The following is a 19,522-nucleotide window of genomic DNA, read 5'->3' on the forward strand; positions in this document are numbered from 1 at the left end:
CCCCTTGAGCGTGGGCTGCACTTAGTGATTCACATCCAGTGAGCAGAACGTGGCCCTGACCTCCCAGCACAGGTGCCCCATCCCGGCCGCCAGCTCTCTGGGTTCCCCTGTTCTGGGGAGAAGCTGACATTCACGCAGCCCTACGGGTCAGGGTCGCCTACCGACGCCACGTGAGGGAGCCTCCCTGCACGCAGGTGCCCAGCCCCAGTCACTTCAGAGGGCTCGGCCCCTGCCAACATCTGCCTAACCTCCTAAGAAACAGCCAGAGCCGTCAAGCTGAGCCCCTTCTGAGTTCCTCGCCCTCAGCAAGTGTGGGAGATGATAAATGTGTGTGGCTTTAAGCCACTCCTGGGGTAATTTGTCACACGGCAATAGGTAATGAATAATACACTTGCAAGCCTGCATCTCACCCACTGAACTAGGTTCCTTTCCACTTTGGCATGGGGGTCCTGCGGCCCAGTGCTCGACAAAGCATCAGTCTGAGGTCCCAGAGACCCCCTTCCCCACCGTGGAGACCTGGGCTGCACAACTAAGGGAGGAACTGCGAGTGCGCCCCCACCTTTCAGTTTCCGGATGACACCAGAGTGCCATGGTCATCCAAGGACCACGGCCTCCACCAGGGCGCGGCGAACACCGGGGACCTGGGAGGAGAGAGAGGGAGTGAAAGGCTTTGCCTGGGGTCAGTCCCTGCAGCAGCTGCCACCTGTGAGCTGTGAGCGAACAGTTCCCACAGCGTGATTACCAGTGGCAGTCAGATCCCCACCAGGAAGGGCTCTCTGCTCCCTGTGGGGACGTGAGCCGCATCAGACTGCTTCCCGCTGGAGGGAGCACCCCAGCTCACGGCTCTTGTCACCTTGACAGAATAGCACGGGGAGACTGGGCCCTGGATGCAGTCACCCTCTCGGGTGTCTCTCCCCAGTGTTTAACCCTCATGGTGGTCCCTCCTGGCAGGGCTGAGATGCTTCCACCCCCAGCCCCCGTGACTGCACTCCTGACGCCCATCCCGCAGTGAGGGGAGTGCGGCTGCCTCTCACGTGTGTCCATCCTCACATCAGGCCACAGCCCCTGCGTCACGGGCCCAACGGTGGCCCCCAAAGGCTCCAACTCGGTCCTGTGAGCGTCACTTCACGTGACCAACGTTTGGCAGGTGTGATTAAGAATCTTGAGATGGAAGTTCTCCAAGTGCCATCACAAGTGCGCTCACGAGGGAGGCAGAGGGAGATTATTCATGTGAGAGGAGGCGACGTGAGGATGGAGAGGCGCGGCCACAAGCTGAGGGACGCTGGGGCCACCAGATGCCAGGAGAGCCAGGGACGGACCCTGCCCCAGAGCCCCCGGAAGGACCACGACTCTGCCAGCACACTGATTTCAGTCCAGTGAAACCAGTTTTGGACTTCCAGCCTCCCAAAGGGCGAAAGAATGAGGTCTGTTGTTTTAAGCCCCCAAGTTTGTAGTCGTTTGTCACAGCGGCCACAGGAAACTGACACCCCCACGCTGCAAACTTGCGTGTCCTGGCAGCTCCAAGCCCCTGTCGTTCAGCAGTGTGGTGCCAGGGAGCACGGGGCAGGGGGAGACAGGGGCGCGCCACGAAGGACCCTGCAAGGCTGCCGGGCGCTGGGTGGTGGGGAGCCTTTACGCAGGGGAGTTACTCGATTTGGTTCTCACTGGAAACGTCGCTGGCTCTCAGATGGCAAGAATGGAAGCCCTCAGGAGGCTGTGGTTGTCCAGGCGGGAGAGGCTACTGGCCCGGAGCAGGGGGGCGGGGAGCAACGGGACCACAGAGAGAAATGAGCAGATCTGAGGACTACGTGGGAGACTGGACACGCCGGCACTCGGGGCAGAGAGAGGATGGAGAACATGAGGCAGAGCCCTAGTCGGAAGGATTCCATCGTAAGCAGGAAACGACAGCTGATACTCTTGAACTGCAGGCAACACCAGCGTCTGTTCACGCCCTCCCACTACACACACGTGTACACACACACGCCTGCCCCCGCCTTCACCGTGGTCTTGTCCTGGGAAAAGAGCAGCAGGAGGGGAAGTCCCCTGTCCCCTGCCACTGGGCCGCTGGGGAGGGCAGGATGTAAGATCAACACTTGTCATCTGAGCTCAGGGGAAAATAAGATAAGATACCCTGGATTTTTTCTCAATGTGGTCCTTGAATTTGGGAGGCTTAAGGTGAAGATTCTAAGGGCTTCAAGAGGGAAAAAAGACACTTCCTCTCTGTTTATTTTAAATGTCCGAACCTGAAACGAGCTGTATTTCTCCAGGGAACAAAATCCTGAGTGCCTTTTGAGTCATGTCAAGAGTCAAGAAGAGGCTGTTTCAAGATTGCCCGTGCGTGCTCAGGTCCAAGCCGAGTGCTGGCCCCTCGCTGCCCCGCCTTCCTGCTCAGCTGGCATGAGGGCTCCCAGGGCAGGTGTGGGGGCCTGACGCAGGGCGGGAAGCGGGGCGGCGAGGGGGCACTGAGACGGGCCATCTCCGTCTCTGTCTCCCTTGCCAGTGAGGAGGTACAGAGCGTGTCCACACTCTCCAGCCCGCCCCAGCTGGTTCCCGATGCTGCAGGAGCATGTGTCAGAGACCTGGGTTCAAATCGCAGCTCTGGGACTTAGTGCTGTGGAAATTGGGCCACGTTAATTTAATTCTCTGAACCTCAGTGTCTTCTTTAAAGTGGAGAGGAAAGGCTGTGTATGTAAAAATCTGGCATACTGTGGACTCGCAGAGAGTGGGGCTCAGAGCGTGTGTCCTGAGAGGGCCAACAGCCTTCCGGGGGAGCCTCTGCCCACCATGGAGAGAGGCCTGAACGAATGCCCAGAGTTCAAAAGACTGAGGATGCTGAGCTGGGACCTGGGACACCTGGCTTCTATTTGCAGCTCGTCCTCCAGCACCACGACCTGGTTCACATCCTCTGCACTGTGAGCCTACCTCGTCCCGTGTTGAGTGGGCACAAGGTCCCTGCCTGGCCCGCAAGGCTGCAAGCATGGTGGGGTGGTTATGGACGCGAAGGAATCTCCCCGAGGGCACAGTGCTCTCTGTATTCGAGGAGGAAGCACATCTGCCTTGAATCCGGGGTGGCTAAGCCGGCGAAGTGGGAAATGTGGGGAAGGGCAGGTAATCCAAAGTGAGGACCAACGTGTGTGCCCAGGAAGGAGATGGAAAGTCAGTCACTTCTGTGTGTTGCCTCCTGCCACCTAACGCTACAATCTGCTCGCGCATTTTCACTGCCATCTGTCAGCAGCCCTGAAACTACGGCCTTCCTCTGTCCTGTTCCCTGTGTTTACATCTGGTTAGCAAGATCCGGTGGGGCATGCCCGTGTTATGGGGAGGTGCTGGCTGCAGCAGGGCATGACGGTCTGTGAAAACAGCGTTTTGTACTTAACTTTCACTTCTCCTATTTACATTTTAAAACATGTAGGCAGCATTTCCCATCCACCCACAACTTGACATAATAATACCTTACTCAAACCTCCCTTTAAGCCTATGAGAGGAGGCACGAGGCCCACTTTATAGAGGAAGCTCAGAGTGGACTTGGGCATTTAGTAGCAATGAATAGAAACCACAACTCAAACTTGACTTAATTAAAAGGGAGTTTATTGGCTCCTGTAACTGAAAAGTCCAGAGGTAGGGCCGGTTCCAGGCAAAGCTATATTTAGGACTCAGATGCTCTCCACAGGGTGGGACCTGCTTTCCTCTGTGGGTTTCACCCTCAGATTTTCTTTACACTGGATCCCCACTCCCAACCCCATGAAAGGCTGCCTTGCTTTCTCAATGGTCCCAGGAAAGAACCTGGACCACACGTGACCAGCCCTGACCCCATCTCTGAGTACCCAGGAGTTCAGAAGGCTCTGACTGGTCAGGTGCCCTGCCCTGCAGCCGAGGTTGGGTCAGTCCTGGAAACTCAAGGACTAAGAAGGGGAATGTTACGGTCTTGCAAGAGACTCATCAAAGCACTGTTGGAGGAGTGTTAAAAAGTGTCCGTCCCCTAGAGACCAGCGTTACACAGGGTGCAGTGCAGCCTCAACCCTCCAGCTGGCTGGTTTCAAAAGCCTTGCCATTCTTGCTACCCAGAGCAGCGACCCTCAGCCCCAGCTACACATCAGAGTCAGGCCAGGAAATGAGTCGAAATAAATAACAAGACCAGGGCAAAGAAACGAGATGCTTTGGGGGCAGAGCGTGGCATCAGTATTTCTCCAAAGCTCTCCGGGTGACTGTGCCGTGCAGCCAAAGTCCGGCACCAGTGAATGAGGACGACCCTCCCCCTCCCCCGGCACACGCTGTAGGGTGATCGATGCTACAAGTGCGGCCACAGTCACGAAAGGAGGGCTCCGAACCCAGGCAATCTAGGTGACTGCAGGGGACGACGAGCAGGTGCCTGGGAGACTGGGGATGTGACCCTGTCAAACCAAGTAACCGGTCTGGCCTTGCAGCTGAGGCAGGCTGCCTCCGGATGGAGGGCAGGGCTTCCCATGTGGAGCTGGGCGGCTGTGCTGGCTCCTCCCCACCGTGAGCATCCCTGGCCGCAACGTGTGAATCACTTTAGCAGCTGCCCGGCTGGCAGCACACACTTCAGGGGAGTGAGAAATGCGCCGCCCCGGGCGAGCGCCCTTCCCTTCTGCTTGCTGCGGCAAGTGGGCTGGCTGCGAACACGCCCGGTGGCCAGGCTGCTCCAGGCCACCAGAGTCCCCTGCCTGTCTTCTAGGACAAGGGGGAAAATTCAAAACCTAGCTACTGAGGGCCCTGCTTCCCCCACTGAACTTAGACACAGACACTGGAAAGAAGCCGCAGCTCCCCTGGCCACCAGTACCACTGGCCGTGTTCATCCGTCTCTTCCTCACCCGTCCTTCCTCCTCACCCGTCCTTCCTCCTCACCCATTTCTCTACAACTGCTCAGACCCCTGCTACATCACAAAGGCTTCATGTGCCAGGCACTGCCGCCACAGAGGAGGAGACCGAGGCTCCCAGAGGCCCCGAGACTTGCTCAGGGTCACATGGGGGCGACTTCCTGGCACTGAGTCCTGATGCACAGTCCTTGTTATTTGCCCAGAGTGACACCTGCAGTTCCCGAACACTCCATGGATCTGCTCCTTTCCCCCACCTCACGCCCACTACTCAGCATTCCATCTTGCTTCACTGACTGTCCGTGATCACCTTCAGGGGCCCGCCTGTCTCTGCCACATGATCCAGAAACCAAGAGCCTCAAAGTCACACGAGTGCCCTGCTCAGACCTTCTGCCCAGGTCACGCCTCCTCTCCAACAGATCACTTTACTCTGGTTTTCAGCAAGATCTTTTATTTATCTCCTGTTCCCCAACCACGTGGCACGCGCACAGGCAGCCAGGTGCCTGTGCGGGCTGTTGGTTTTGTAAACGCAGAGCAGTCAGTACGTAGAGAAATCATGCACCTCAGTGATTCTCTGACAAGAAACTTAATGAGTAAAAAGACTTCAGGTGTGTTCGAAATGTCTGCCCTTTCCTGCATTCTAATCACTGAAAAATACCTGTGTAGAAATTTTACTCAAATGCAGACACGTTTTCTTTGCACACTTGCTAGTAACTCCCTGGTGCGTGTCAGACCGTGTTTACTTCTGACGGTTGTTCCTCCCAGAAGCTGCTGGTTTCTGTCCGGAGAGAAACCCTGGACCTGGACCTGTGATGAGCAGTGCGTTCCAGACCGTTCCACGGCTTTATAAACCTGACTGCCATAACACATTATTCAAAAAAGGCATCTCTAAATGCGGCTCGAGGTGACTTTTTCATACACCGGCCCCCATGGGGCCATTTCTAGACTTATCGTCTCAAACTGGCCACGTCCCTCCCAGGAAATCAAAAAACCAGCGCCACGACCGTGGGTCCTTCGGGCTGGTAGGTCCCCGCCGTGTCCTCACGCGCACACACTCGCGTAGGTGGCCCTCACTGGGCCCACACCCTCGTGCGGTGACAGAGACACAGGGCCAACTCTTCCACGATCTCTGAGCCCAGCGTTGGAACATTTATGTACAGACGAATAAATGGAAAATCATAGAAACAGAACTCCAAAGCAAAACAGACACTTTGGTCGGGTCTACGATTCCAGTTTTGCCAGAGAGAGGCTTTCCCGGAACATCACTGGGTGGGTGAGGTCTCACCCAACCGCGGCTCATCGCCGGGGACCCAGAACAGCTCAGGCGGGGGTCTTCCAGGCCCGCTTTGGCAGTGGGGCTTCTGTAGGCAGTGAGGTAACAAGTCACACGTTCTACGGCTGGTCCGACGGAGCCCCAGCCCCAGCCCGGTCAGAAGCGACATTTACAGAAAAGCCTCCAGTCCCACGAGCCCGACGCGCTTTGCCACCAGGGACCTGGCGGGGTGTGGGGTGAGGTCAGTGATGGTGAGTCTGCCCTGCCCCGACCGGGCCACCCTGCCAGTGAAGCTGGCCAGGGACAGTGACCACAGCCGCCCCCGGGTGACTGGCGGCAGCAGAGGCCGAGTTCTCCAGCCTCTCCGGTTAGCAGTTTTTCTTGTTTTGTTTTTCTTTTAAGACGACCACGAGAAGTTGTACGCTATCACATTCAGACAGATAACCGTTTGGCGACTCTACTTCGGAGCGCTGACAAAACCAGGTAGCAGCATGACGCAGACAACAGGGACACTGCGCCTCCAGCCACAGAGCAGAGTAATGCGCCACTAGGCAGAAAGGAACCACAGAGCAAATGACTGGAAGGAAAAGAATCTAAGGAAATACAAGCTGAAAATTTCCCGTTTTCAATAATCAAAGGAAAGAGGGACCCAACATGAAAAAAAAATTGCAAATAAGAACTTCCATTGAGGCAGGTTTGTGAGCACGGAAACCACGGGCGGGGGCTGGGCCGCACCCGGCCCCGCGGCCCCTCTCGCCGACTCCAGCAAGGGCAGCGCTCTCATCGTCCCGGAGCAAAGATGAAATCCAGGGCCTGCCGTTCGGCTGCTGCGACGTTTGGATGCCACAGATCCACCATGAAAACCACCCGTGGGCCATCCTCCGCTGAACCTGGGGGGAGGGTGGTGAGAGAGGAGAGGTTCAAACCACCCGGAGCCAGGACCCACGCAGAGAGGCACCCGCACGGCCGGCTCTCGGGAGGGGACCCGGCCTGCCCCTTAACACAGATTGCAAGACAACCACCTCCTGATCTCATAATCAGCAGTGTTACCAGAAGGCTCCAGAAGGTTCTGAGCAGAATGCCGGAGAGGAAGTGGGCAGAGGGAAGGAGGGGAGAAAGAGCGGTGGGTGGAGCGCAGACGGTTTTTAGGGCAGTGAAAGCTACTCCGTAAGATCCTGCCACAGTGGACGCAGTTAATAACAACGTGTCAAAACTGGCCCATCAATCATAGCAAAGGTACCACACGAATGGAATGCAAGATGCCAATGAAAGTGGAAACTGTATGGGGGGGGTCATGTGAAGGGGCAGACTCTGTACTTTCTGCTCAGTTTTTCTGGCAACCAGAAACTGCTCTAAAAAACAAGGTTTCTGATTTTGTTTCTAAAGGTGGCATCAGGAACGGCGGACACCCACCTTCGTGGAATGCGGTGTGCAGGAAAGAGTCATCGAAGAGGAGGCAGCGGCCCTCTGCCCAGCACTGGGGCTCCCCGCCCACCACCAGCTCACAGCCACTTGGAGTCTTCAGACCTTTGGCGGGGGGGGGGGGGGGGGGAGAAGCAGAGGAAAGAGAATGAGGGAGGGCGGAGCAGGGACGCGGGAAGTCGGGGTGGCTGGCTTTGGAGAGAGCTCCCAGCTTCCGAAGCACCGCCTCCCGCCTCACCCCTCAGGAGCCCTGTTTGGGGGTGGGTTGGACAGGACAGACACAGGCTGTACCCCTGGGTCCTCACTGTGCTCCCTGGAAAAACCCATCCCTCCACGGCCTTGATCTGCTCTGGGCCACGGGCTCCGCTGGTTACAGAGCGCGGACTGGGGCTTGCACCACACCTCTGAGTCTCCTGAAGCCCAACCATGGGGCCTTCAGACATCGAGGGAGGCCGGGTTCAGAGCCCTGCCTGGCCCAACAGGCAGGGGCTACCTCCACTGAGATTAAAGACGCAAAGACTCACACGCCGCCCTCCCCTTTGGGTCCCAACCTCTAAAGCCATCGTGAGGCCCGAGGATGGCACCTTCTCAGTCTAAGTTCCCCCAGCCTCGTTCTGGGGGAGCAGAAGACTCCCCTGAGGAAATGCTGGAGCTCCGAGAGGAAACAGACTGCCCCCTTCGCAAGAAGCCGTACATTCAAAATGCAAGTGGGGGTCCGATGCTCGGGTGCACGACCCCGGAAAGGGGGTCTGGCTGAAGCGCTGCTGTGTGTGCATTTCACACCCCCATCTCCAACCCAAGGGAGGGTCTGAAGGAACGTGTGGCCCCGGCACTACATGGTCGTCCTAAATGAAGGCACCAGCGCAGCCATCTAACAGACTCAGAAGAGGTTGGGATGGCCCGACAGACAGCTCTCCGAAAGGCCTGACCCGGGAGGCAGCAGGGCCCCAGGAGAGGGGCTGGGGTAGCAGGTGTTCTCATCTGTCCTCAGTGACTCCCCCGACAACTGACCCTGGGCCAGTCGGCACCCCTGTCTGATTTCGTGTCCCTCACGACACACGACACAGCCTTCTAACAGCCAGAATATTTAAGACACCCTCTCAACCAGAAATGGATGGTTCCAGGGAGCATGTATGGAGTAAGAATTCAAACAGAGGCCACATGGCAGGATAGAGGACTTGGGGTCAGAAGACTGACTCTGACCCTTATGTGCTGGGTGACTTTGAGCAAGTCACTCAACCTCTCTGAGCTATAGCCTGCTCGTCTGTAAAGAGGGGACAGTGGCATGCTCGCCTTCCAGGGCTGCACAACCACCATCCTGGCTACAATAACTGAAGACTCACTGTGAGCAGGTTTGAGTTAAATAAACACTTTACAGACATCACTTCACACACTTATCCAGATGGAGCAACTGAGCTTTAGAGAAGTTAACTGACCTGCTGGAAGTCACTACTTAGTTCTGCAGGAACTGAGATTTGAACCTGAATCTGACTCCAAAGAACAGGCTCTTCTAACCCTGGACAGTAGCCTACATGCTAGGTATCACATCAGTGGTACCAAGCGAATGCTAATTGTCCTGTAGTTAGTACGTTTCAACCACCAATAGCACCTTCCACAGAATCCACTGACATTCTCCATTCTGCCTGTGGAACCACAGTCTCCCACTACAGCTGCTGGGGCAGAGGTTAGGGGTGCCGCTCGCTGGCCCAGATGGAGAGTGCCCACAGGCCACATCTTTTCATGTGTGCTTTCACTGGTTGGTTCGGGTGGAGAAGGCCTGCAGGGACAGTCACTCAGGGTTTCAGAAAGAAGCTCCCCTTTCTCCGGGCCACGAAATGATTCACTGCCACGTGCCATGGTACAAGAGAAAAATGGCCTGGCTCGCTGGCTTCACAGCCCCCTGCTGCCTCTCCTCCGCCTCCCCTGCACTCTGCTCCAGCCTTCCGGAGGCCCACCCTCCCTGCCTGTTGCCGCAAACCAGCTTAGTGGGCAGAAACGGTCAATGCTCCTCCAAATGTGGGGTAGGGGGTATAGCTCAGTGATAACAGTGTATGCTTGGCATGCACGAGGTCCTGGGTTCTATCCCCAGTACCTCCATTTAAAAAAAAAAGCCCCCCCTAATAAAGCATTCTGGTGGCCCTTGGGAACAGGCCCCATGCACGGCCTCAGCCAGTCCTATATCCACAGGCTCCTCTGGCTTAGGGCTTGCAGCTTTGTCCCCACCGCCCACTGCAGGAGGCGCAGGATGGGTGCGGAGGGGGCTCTGCCCACCGGCAGCCCCACCTCAGGAGGCTGGCAGCTGGTACTCGGGGTTGGCAAGGCAGACACAAGCTGAACCACGCGTTTCACCCACCAGACGGCAGAGAAATCCAACAATATACTCACGAAAGGGAAATCAGTCTAATTTGCTTGTTTCATGAGAACTGGAGCACATGCATCTTCATCCACCCTTTCCTGAGGGTCGGCCACTTGGACAGGTATCTGCCTCCCCGGTAACACCTGCCTAGTTAGTTTCAGAGGTTGTTCCCTGGAGGCTTGTGGCAGTGGCTCGGGACATCCTGGCCGTACATGATGCTGAGTGACAGCTGGCCCACAACTGTCACGTGGTCCTGTGGGGAGGGGAGGCTGAGTGACGCTGTCCCTAGAGGAAGCTCAGAGCAGACCTCTGCCAGCGTGCGCCACACGGAGAGGATGCAGCCATGAGAAAGGACAGCGCCCCCAGTCACCATGCAGACAGAGGCAGGAAATGAGGCCTGGGTTGACATGTCAAGGGCACAGTTCTGGAACCGCAGGTGCCTCCCGCGGCAGCCAGGTAACTGGCAGAGGTGTGGCCTCTGGCACATACCAGGCCTGCCCACTCTGACCTCATTCTCTGGGCACGCCCTCTGTCAACACACAGGGCCACGGGAGTCTCACACCCCTCTGTCTCCTTCCTGGGTGGATCCGGACATGGACACCACGGAGCAAACCCAACCCTGGCGCTCGCCCCAGCCTCGGGAACAGCCCCACACCAGAGGGATGCCTTCCAACGCCGCCTCCTGTCCAGGGTGACACGGCTGACCCAGTTTCCCTGGTGAGAAGGAACTCGCTGGGCCAGGAGGGAAATGATAGGTCATAAAGAGGCCCATGTAGGCATGCTTTACACACACATCACACACACACATGCATGTACGCTGCACAGACACACCACAGGCATGAACACCCAGGAGGCAGATCCACCAGCACATCCTACTCAACACACCTGCCTGGAATTCGACCGCATCAACCTCACATGCCCTTCCCTACCTGTCATCCTGAAGCTTTTTAAAAACGCACAAGGAAAACCTTTGAAAAGAACAGCACTGCTCTCCGCTGCCCACAGCCTCAATTCCTCAGCCTGGCAGCGGGGCCTCTGCGGTCTGCTCCCACCCACCTGCCCAGGCTCAGCCCCCACCAGCAGGCTCCCTGGTGAGCCCAGACCTGGCACCCCCACCCCACCCTGGAGGTCCCAGGGAGCCCTCAGGGGCAGACCCATCTCCCCAGAGCGCCCACCTGCAGCCCCTGCATCCTCGGAGCTCAGCACACGCCCTGGTGCCTCGCACAGAGATTTTACTGATCGTGATCACCACTTAGACAATCATCTCATTTCTGAGATTAACCAGAGCCCCTTTAACTGGCTGCCCCTCACCTGCTCAGTACTTTACACACACTGCATACTTCTAATCGTCCAAACAGCCCCCCCGGTAGGTATTACTCCCACTTTAGGGAGAAGAAAACTGAGGCGCAGAGAGTTTCAGATCCTGCCCAAGGTCCCTCGGCAAGTGGGGCTAAGCTGGGACCCGACTCCAGGTGCCTCCCAGGTCTGTTCATTTCCCTGTGTTTCCCAAGGGCAGAGACTATGTCTTAGTTTTCACACTGCCCAGCACAGCATTTGACCATAAAAGCTCCTCGAATACCATTTCCCGAATGCCGTCAGAGGCCAGGCACCGTGTCAAGCTGCCATGGAAGATACTATTTTATTTACACCTCTCAACGTTCCTGTAAGTGTAGTCTCCCCATTTTACAGACACAGTTACTGCCCAGACTCTCACAGCTGACCACGAAGCCAGGCTCCTTCCTCCAGAGCCCCTCCCCTGTCCTGCTTTTACTCTTAAAATACTCAAGTGTCAATTGCTCAAATCTAGTAGTTCTTTTTTTTTTTTTTTTCTTTTTAAAGCACTGAACCCTGCTGTCCAAGCCACATGTTATTCAGAATCCCCAAAGAGAGCGAGTGGGAGGAGTAGAGGGGCTAGAGGGCCGGGGTGGCGGGTTCAGGTCCCCTACAGAGTGTGGTTATGAACCCCTGCTCCTGCCTACACGGGGGCTCCCCGTGTCCTCTCCCTCCGTTCCCAAGCTGGCGCAGCCACGTTGCAAACTTCCAAAGCTGGACCTTGCCGAGGCTCTCGGCAGCTGCTCTAATCTGGGATGCTAACCAGTGGTGCCGTTGCCCTGGTAACCAGCATGTTATCACGACTCACCAGGAAGGAGGCATTTGGGGGAACTAATATCCCTCTTCACCAAGTCGTTTTGAAGCCTACTTTTATCAGCTGCTCACTCTCTATCAGGCTCTGTATGAACAAATGCTTTAGAACACGTTATCTTACCAGACCCACAACATAATTCTGTGAAATGACCTTTTTATCTCCACTTTCCAAATGCAACTGAGGCCCAGAGAGGTGAAGCGACTTGCCCAAAGTGACACAGCCAGCTGCTGGTGGGGCCAGGATGCAAACACAGGAGGCCTGACTCCAGACCCCTGTTCTCAAAACCACTGCGACACGCACTATACATATCACCAACTTCCTGAGAACCCAAGTAAAATCAACTTAACACCAAGCATCACTTCATCCTTGGTGATCAGAAGGCACCTGGGTATCTCCCAGCCTCCTCGACGGCATCGCGGACCTCGGTAATCATCCCAAAAGCCTTGGGCTCCAGATCTACCCTGTCCGGTACAGTGGCCCTTTGCCATATGTGAGAATTTAAATTTAGACTAAAAATCAAGCTCCTTAGTTGCACCAGCCACAGTGCAAGCACTTAGCAGTTACACGCGGCTGGTGGTTCCCGTGTCGGACAGTGCGGATGGGCCCATTCCCACCACTGCAGACAGTCAGTTCCTTTGGACAGAGCTTCTGTCACAAATTAGGTTCATACTGATCACATGTTTCCTTTCTGTCTTAATCTCTGCTGTGCCGACGTGGTTTACGTGTGACGCATTGATTTTTGATCACAGCACAGGAAGCATGTGAAAAGCCGCATGCCGGCTACTGAACTGCTGTGGTGTCTGGACTCCCGTCTGGCAGGCAGGCCATCCTGCAAACAGCACGTGCCACAAGACCCCATCCCAGGAGACCCCGTCCCTGCGACCTACCTAAGTGGCATCGGATGCGGATGTTGGTGGGTCCGTAGTGCTCCGTGATCACGGTGCCGGGGCTCAGCACGGAGATGCACGCGTTCCCAAAAACATTGTTCCCAATACAGGTCCGAAGGCTTCCAAGCAAGCGGTACGTCCGTGGGCACTTCCTGCAGTTCCGGGGGACGCAAACCCCCTGATTGACCAAGTAAAAGGTGATCCACTCCCCGCTGGGGGTGCTGTTCATTTTCCAGCCCTGCGGGAGGCTGCAGTTTGAGAAGGCTTTGTAGAGGGTCTCGAACTCGCACAGGATGGTCTGGAAGTTGCGCTCCAGCAGCTCCACGTCGTGCTTCTGCGCGTCGCGGGCGAAGTAGGGCGTGGTGGGGAGGTCAGGCAGGAAGAAGACCTCGGGCTTCTGGATGGAGGGCCGGCTGCTGAGGTAGCGGCCCTGCTCGCGGACGCCCTTGTGGATGCGGCCCATGCCGGCCCAGGAGTAGCGCTTGGCGTACTCCTGCAGGTTGTGGTACAGCTTCTGGTTGAGGCCGTCACTGTGGCTGCAGCGCACGCACTCGGGGGACTGGCAGTAGGCGAAGCCGTTCTGCAGCCCGCCGGCATCCGGGCCCTGCATCAGCGTGTTGACGGCCGCGTAGGGCCGCGGCTGCTCCCTGCCTACGTGGTAACAGTACCACACGAACAGGACCAGCAGGCAGGCCACGGTGACCACGGCCGTGGTGTCACAGTCCCGCACGGACTGGATGCCGGTGGCGATGCAGTCCCTCAGGCCGTCCAGCGACCAGCTCCAGGCCACCAGCCACTCAAGCGACATTTTGGGGTGGGGGGGGTGGCCGATGGGGGTCTGCGGCAAGGTCAGCCAGTCAGTTCTCAGGGATCCTGGCAGCACCCTCACCGTGCAGGTTAGCGCGGGGGGCGAGGGGCGGCTGGGGCAGGGGGAGGCATGGCTGTCTCTCGGGTCCTGCCATTGACAAACGCCTGCGCCCACCACTCCGCTCCCGGTAAAAGTCACTGCGGGCAGGGCCGAAGGAGCTGCCTTGGGTCACATGAGCAAGCAGGGTTGGTCACTGTGAAATGACTTTTTAGGCGGTCCAAACCTGGGATGAAAAAACAAAAGAACCAGCATAAATCTTTACACCTGGAGAAGTCCTCAACTGGAAAAGCCCCAGGTCATTTAGTAAGGCCTTTGTTGGAAGGTGACACACTTCTCAACCCTGTACCTTCTTCCCTGCATTTTACCATCATCCTCATTTCCCAAAAGGACAGGAGTGTTTAAGCTGCATCAAATACTGTTTGATAATGATAGTCGTTCCATCTATTTTGTGCCATCCTTAGGCGGGACTGTTATCTCCATTTTATGGATGAGGAAACTGAGGCTCAGAGAGGTCCTAAAACTCACCCCAGTTCACACAGCTGGGCAGGGACACAGACCCTATCTCACTTCAAAGCAAAGTCTACCCACTTTGCTAGTGGGGATGTAATAAATGCTTATTCTCCTTAAAGCTCTGTAGCTTTTATTAAAGAGAAATTTGGATTCAAAAGTATCTTAAAGATGGCAAAGGAACTTAAAACTGCACATCCTTCAATTTACTCTCTTTTCACAGCACTTCAACATTCTCATTTAATCTCTCCTGCCCTTCTGACATAGGTTGGGCTTAAATCAAGCTGGAGAAGGAAGTGGGCTCCCTGGGGTCACACCCATGGCTGACACGGGGCATTTTCTGTCTACTCGCTTGGGAGTCTACCTACTGGCCTCACCCGCGGGGTTATGAAAGTGAAATGATGGACAGAATGAAGATAGAAGCCCTTTCTGGTCTCTGACTGTCTCCAGAATAGACACAAGTGCTTTGCCTCCTATCTTGCTGATGGTTCGGGCCAGTGTCTAGCACTCTGAGTCTCCTAATAACCTAAAACACGATCATAGCCCAGCTGTCTCGTTGCCTGAGTCTAAAAAACCCCGGCCGTGTTTCCCAGCTGAAACTCTTTGTCCATTCTGCTTTTTCTAATCTGATAAGGACAGCCAGGTCTACGTTCTGCTACAAGTGTAATACATCCTCTCACCTCGCCAAGCAGGACAATTCAGAAATTTCCTTTTGCACTGTACCTTCTCTCTTCTCTCTCAGGAATATGAGAAGGCAACTAACAAAACAGGAAAGCTATACCCTCCCCTTTCACCGGGGACTAAATTTGGCCACTAAATTTGCCCTGAAAACTCTTGCAACATAGCAGAGAGATTAAGAACCCACACTGGGCAGGTCACTCCCTTCTCTAAGCCTTGGTTTGCTCATCTGTGAGATGGGGTGATGCTCTTCCTACTGGATGAAGGGGAACGAGTGGATTTAAAGCACTTAATGATCATATCATGGCGATGGATTGGTGTGTGCCGGCTATGACGTGTGACATCCCATCCCCACTGGCCAGCAGACCAAAGATGGGTCATTCAGGAAAAGGTGTCTCAAGATAGAGAATTCCAATGACAAAGGTAAAGCCTGGACTCTCCTGATGCCATACATCTCAGGTGTTTTTTGTTATTTTTTTTGTCCCCAGACATGCAGAGCTAAAACCAAAAGGGAAACCTTAGGTGCTCCTTAACTGCCTACTTACATCTTCCCTAGCGTAGGTTCAATAAAGAGAATCGCTTGACTATAATACTTAGTTAAGTCAAAAACACACATGCTGAATATTCATGGACATTTTTTATGTTTCTAGGAAAAATACAAGAGTGGGGAGGTTAGAAGCAAAAATTTTTTCCTTACATGTTCTCCATTTCTTCGCAGACTGGGGAGAAGAGAGAAAGGCTGGGCCCCAAAGGATGGAAACAGACCCCCACCCCCCACCCCAGTGGCTCCAGTTCAGCTGTTTCCTCTTGAGAAAAAGGCTAAGAAAATCTGGATGAAAGGTGTTTTGTTTGCAAGCCACCTCCCAAACAGAACCCCAGGATTCTTGAAATTCAGTGTGAAACTATCATCAGCGTGATTAACAAGCACTTTTACTAAAAGGATTTCCCCCATCACTGAGCTAAAGCCCTAATTGGAACTTTGAAACTGAGTCTCTCAGGAGGAGAGCTTTTTCTCAAACGTTCTAAGGGTGAGATGATGATAATTTAACAAACACCTGTTAAGTGTTAGGTCCCATCAGCCCTGCTTAAAGTGGAAGTCAGTCAAAATGAAGACACAGAGGAGCGGGCAGACGAGGAGGGAATCGCTCCATCGGACACTCATTCCGGTTACCCGCTCCTCAGGGAAGCCTCATCTCTACAACGCCAGCCATGAACGCTCCCTCAACTGAGCTATAAACCAAAGGCAGCAAAAGATCCTGACGCCCTGAACTCCAGCTTTGGACCCTGCTCACAAGATCACAAACAGCACTGAGAGCTGAGGGAAGGACTTTTCGTACCTGTCACTTTATTTTCAGCCAAACTCTGCTGGCAGGTCCCTGTGTCCAGAGGTGGATTAACAAGCTCACAGCTGAAATGTGGCACTAAATTAAACCGTTACCTTTGCAAGATGATTGGCAGTTTATCAAGCACTGGTTCAAACATCTGACCCTCAAAGCGTCCAAAGACGAGCCCCCAGCCCTCCAGCTGGGAGGGCATGAATTCTGCCCTCTCCACTCCCACCCCCACCCCTTGTCTTGGAGACCACAGTAACTTCCTCCTTCCTTTACAGATCCGTTCCATGTCAGTCCTCATTAGGGATGGGGGCATCTCATTGCAGCTCTGCACTTTAGTAACATGCAACTCCAGGTCTTAAAAGTCAACCATCTCTGGGGAACAGGGTCTGAATTCATGGCCAATTTTGGGTGAGCAAATTCTATCAGGTATAACTTCTGATACAATGAACACCTTGGGGAACAGACTCATAGCTGTAACCTGATTAATCCAGTTCACATTACCAGTCCGAGAGGCAGCCAGTGCTAAAGAGCTTCTGGTCCCTTTCAGGGTACCGTATGGCCAGGCCACCTGAGAAGCTTCCCCAAGGGGCAGGGCAGCTCTGGGTAAGGTGTGTGAGGCATGTGCGAAGCCCCCCAGGAGCCTGAGAGTTGCCCCGGGTCCAGCACTCCCCTGTGGGGAACCGGAGACCTTTTCTCCTCACTTTCTTGGCCAGCTTTTCCAGTATCCACCCACTCAGGAGAGTGGGGGAAAGAGGGAGGATACAGGATAGGTTAACACAGATGGTGACCACCAGGAGGTGGGGGATGGAAAGGAGAGTACTGACAGAAAAAGTGGGCGATTAGGGAAGGAGGCTTATGGTGATAACTAATGGGACAGTGGAGGGTCTCCATGCGAAACGGGAAGTGGGTGATAACAGGGATGGGGGAGGGGAGAGCAAGCAAGGGAAAGGACCTAAGAGGATGGCCACCGAGGAGGGTGACGGGGGTACAGGGTGTTAACACAGTGCAGAGGGTCGCGATGAGGCAAGAGGAGGAGGAGGGTGATGCCTGGGCCGGGAACACTGCCGAGGCGGCAGCGCTCAGCACGTAGAGAGCGCTGGGCAGCGGAGCCCCTCGGCCGGGCCGGGATGTGGGGCGCTGAGCATCCTCAGCGGCCGCGCCGCCGGGCGTGGGGACCGCGGGCCTGCAGCCGCCCGGCCCCCGCCTCCTCCCTCCTTCCCGCGGGGTCGGCCCGGCCGTGCCGCCCTCGCGCCCCGCAGCCCCGGGAGACGCCGCTTACCTGCGCCCGGGTGCGCGGGCGGCAGGCGCGGCCGCTGGAGCCCGGGTGACGCCGCCGCCCGAGGGCGCGGACGCGCGGACGCCCCCTGCCCGCGCCGCGGAGCCACCGCCCGGCCACTGCCCGGCCCACGCCGCCGGAGCCCGAGCAGAACCGGTCCCCCGCTGGTGCCGACGCCGCGCTGCGCTCCGCGGGGCCGCGGGGACCACAACTCCCACAATGCAGCGCGCGGCCGGGCGGCGCGGGGAGGGGGCGCGGGCGAGGAGGGGAGGGGCGGGGCCGGCGCGGGGCGGCCTGGGGGCGGGCTCGAGACCCTCAGCGCCCAGCGAGCGCGGGGTCACCCGGGCCGGGATCGCGCCACCCGCCCGCGTGGCTTCTGCGGGCGCGGCCGTGGCCCCGAGCAGGGAGACGCACTGCCCGCCCAGCCCGAGGGCGCGCGCAGGCGGGAGGGCGTTGGGTATTTCATTAAGTCCGGCGTGCATTAATTCATTCGCTCCCGGCTCTCCCTCTGTGCCTCTGTCAGTTCCCCTCCCTTCGTCTCTCTCCCTGTCTCTGGCTCTCTTGAGTCTCTCCCTCCTACATTTCCTCCTTTCCTTCTCTTTCACTTTCCCTCCCTATTCTTTCCTCCTTCACTTCCTCTTGCCCGGACACCTTCCTTTCCTTTATGCATTGATTCATCAGACACTTATAAGGCCTCTCGGGCACGAGGAATGAAACCGCACATCAAACAGGAGCCTTCGTCTCATGGAAGACTCACTCGTTAGATACAGATGATTACTGAGCAACCTCTCTGGGGCTGGCCCTGTGCTCTGTGGCGATCAGTTCAGACATGGCGCCTGCCCGCAGGAAGCCACCGTCTAGTCAGGAGTAGACGATGCCCAAGTCATCACAGGTACAGATCTACCATCACCGGCCAGGCAGAGGGGTACCAAGAGAAAGTACAGGACAGGATGAGAGTGTAACAAGGGGGCCATGCGGGGCTGGGGGCCCCAGGGAGGCCTCTCTGAGCACATGATGTTGGAGCTAAGGCCTGTGGGAGACTAAGTTAATGTGGCAGTGAGTTAAGAGCTCCAGGGGAACTACGCATGAGGAGGGGGTTCTTGGAACATGACGTGGGATGGCTAGCCCACAATCCCATAGTCCATCTGTTCTGTCCCAGAACCCACCTCTCCCTGTCCCTGAATCCACCTTGCCTCTGTCCCAGAACCTTCCTCTCACCGCTGTCCCAGAATGCCCCTGGTCCTCGTCCTAGAACCCACCTCTACCATGTCCCAGAACCCATCTCTCCCTGTCCCAGGAACCACCTCACCTTTGTCCTGGAACCTGTCTCTACAATGTCCCAGAACCCTCCTCTCACCCCTGTCCCAGAACCCACCTGCTCTCTGTCCCAGAACCCACCTCTATTGTAGCTCAGAATCCACATCTACTGTGGCCCAGAATCTACCTTTACCATGTCCTAAAATCCACTTCATCCCTGTCATCTCTCCCCTTTTCTTAAGACCAAAGGAGGAAGAACAGTTTTTTCTCTTTTATTCACGTAAAATAAACCAAAATGCATACATCGGGAAACCATACAATGTATCCTGATTTGTACCAAGTGTGGGTAAATGGACACAGGCATCAGATTTAGAAACAGTAAACAAGACGCGTCTTTTCACTGCCAGCCTCGGAGTGGCTGACCTGGGTAGGGTAGAGAAGGTGGGAGGGCATTTGGTGTCTCTCCCATGCAGAAAGTTGCTCAAATTTAGACTTCTCCAAAGACACTTATCTATTCAGTCACCGCGTGACACTGATGACAGTGGAAAAGAGCCTTCACGCAGTTGTAAATGTGTGTTCCATTACTGGACCACGTCATCTGTAGTACATTATGAATTAATATTGTCTATAAATCTTATAATTACCTTTGAACAGTGCAGTTAGATGGCTCTGTACTTGTGGAG

At 55.8% G+C, this 19,522-nt stretch overlaps 1 protein-coding gene across 3 annotated transcripts; it reads right to left on the minus strand.

The window, feature by feature from the left end:
* Window positions 1-3,571: 3,571 nt before the first annotated feature.
* On the minus strand, window positions 3,572-17,762 carry ASPHD2 (aspartate beta-hydroxylase domain containing 2). Of its 3 annotated transcripts, XM_032471535.1 has the most exons (4): window positions 17,586-17,762; window positions 12,920-14,010; window positions 7,522-7,635; window positions 3,572-6,998 (listed from the first exon to the last, which is right to left on the minus strand). In XM_032471535.1, the coding sequence occupies exons 2-4, from the start codon at window positions 13,725-13,727 to the stop codon at window positions 6,889-6,891; spliced, it is 1,032 nt and encodes a 343-aa protein (XP_032327426.1). In that variant the 5' UTR covers window positions 13,728-14,010; window positions 17,586-17,762; the 3' UTR covers window positions 3,572-6,888. The 3 variants fall into 3 exon arrangements, with proteins under 3 accessions (XP_032327426.1, XP_032327428.1, XP_032327427.1); XM_032471537.1 differs by lacking the exon at window positions 7,522-7,635; XM_032471536.1 differs by lacking the exons at window positions 3,572-6,998; window positions 7,522-7,635 and adding an exon at window positions 9,916-10,139.
* Between the last annotated feature and the right edge of the window lie 1,760 nt (window positions 17,763-19,522).

The sequence above is a fragment of the Camelus ferus genome, chromosome 32, assembly GCF_009834535.1.
Source record: "Camelus ferus isolate YT-003-E chromosome 32, BCGSAC_Cfer_1.0, whole genome shotgun sequence".
In the NCBI taxonomy this organism is placed as follows: domain Eukaryota; kingdom Metazoa; phylum Chordata; class Mammalia; order Artiodactyla; family Camelidae; genus Camelus; species Camelus ferus.

Bases quoted from the DNA above. Each gene is read 5' to 3' on its own strand.
- ASPHD2 (XM_032471535.1), bottom strand. From the start codon at position 13,727: ATGTCGCTTGAGTGGCTGGTGGCCTGGAGCTGGTCGCTGGACGGCCTG. The intron at 7,636-12,919 runs GTAGGTCGCAGG...CCCCCGCCAAAG, and splicing joins CCGCATCCGATGCCACTTAG to GTCTGAAGACTCCAAGTGGC. The intron at 6,999-7,521 runs GTGGGTGTCCGC...CCCTCCCCCCAG, and splicing joins GCACACCGCATTCCACGAAG to GTTCAGCGGAGGATGGCCCA.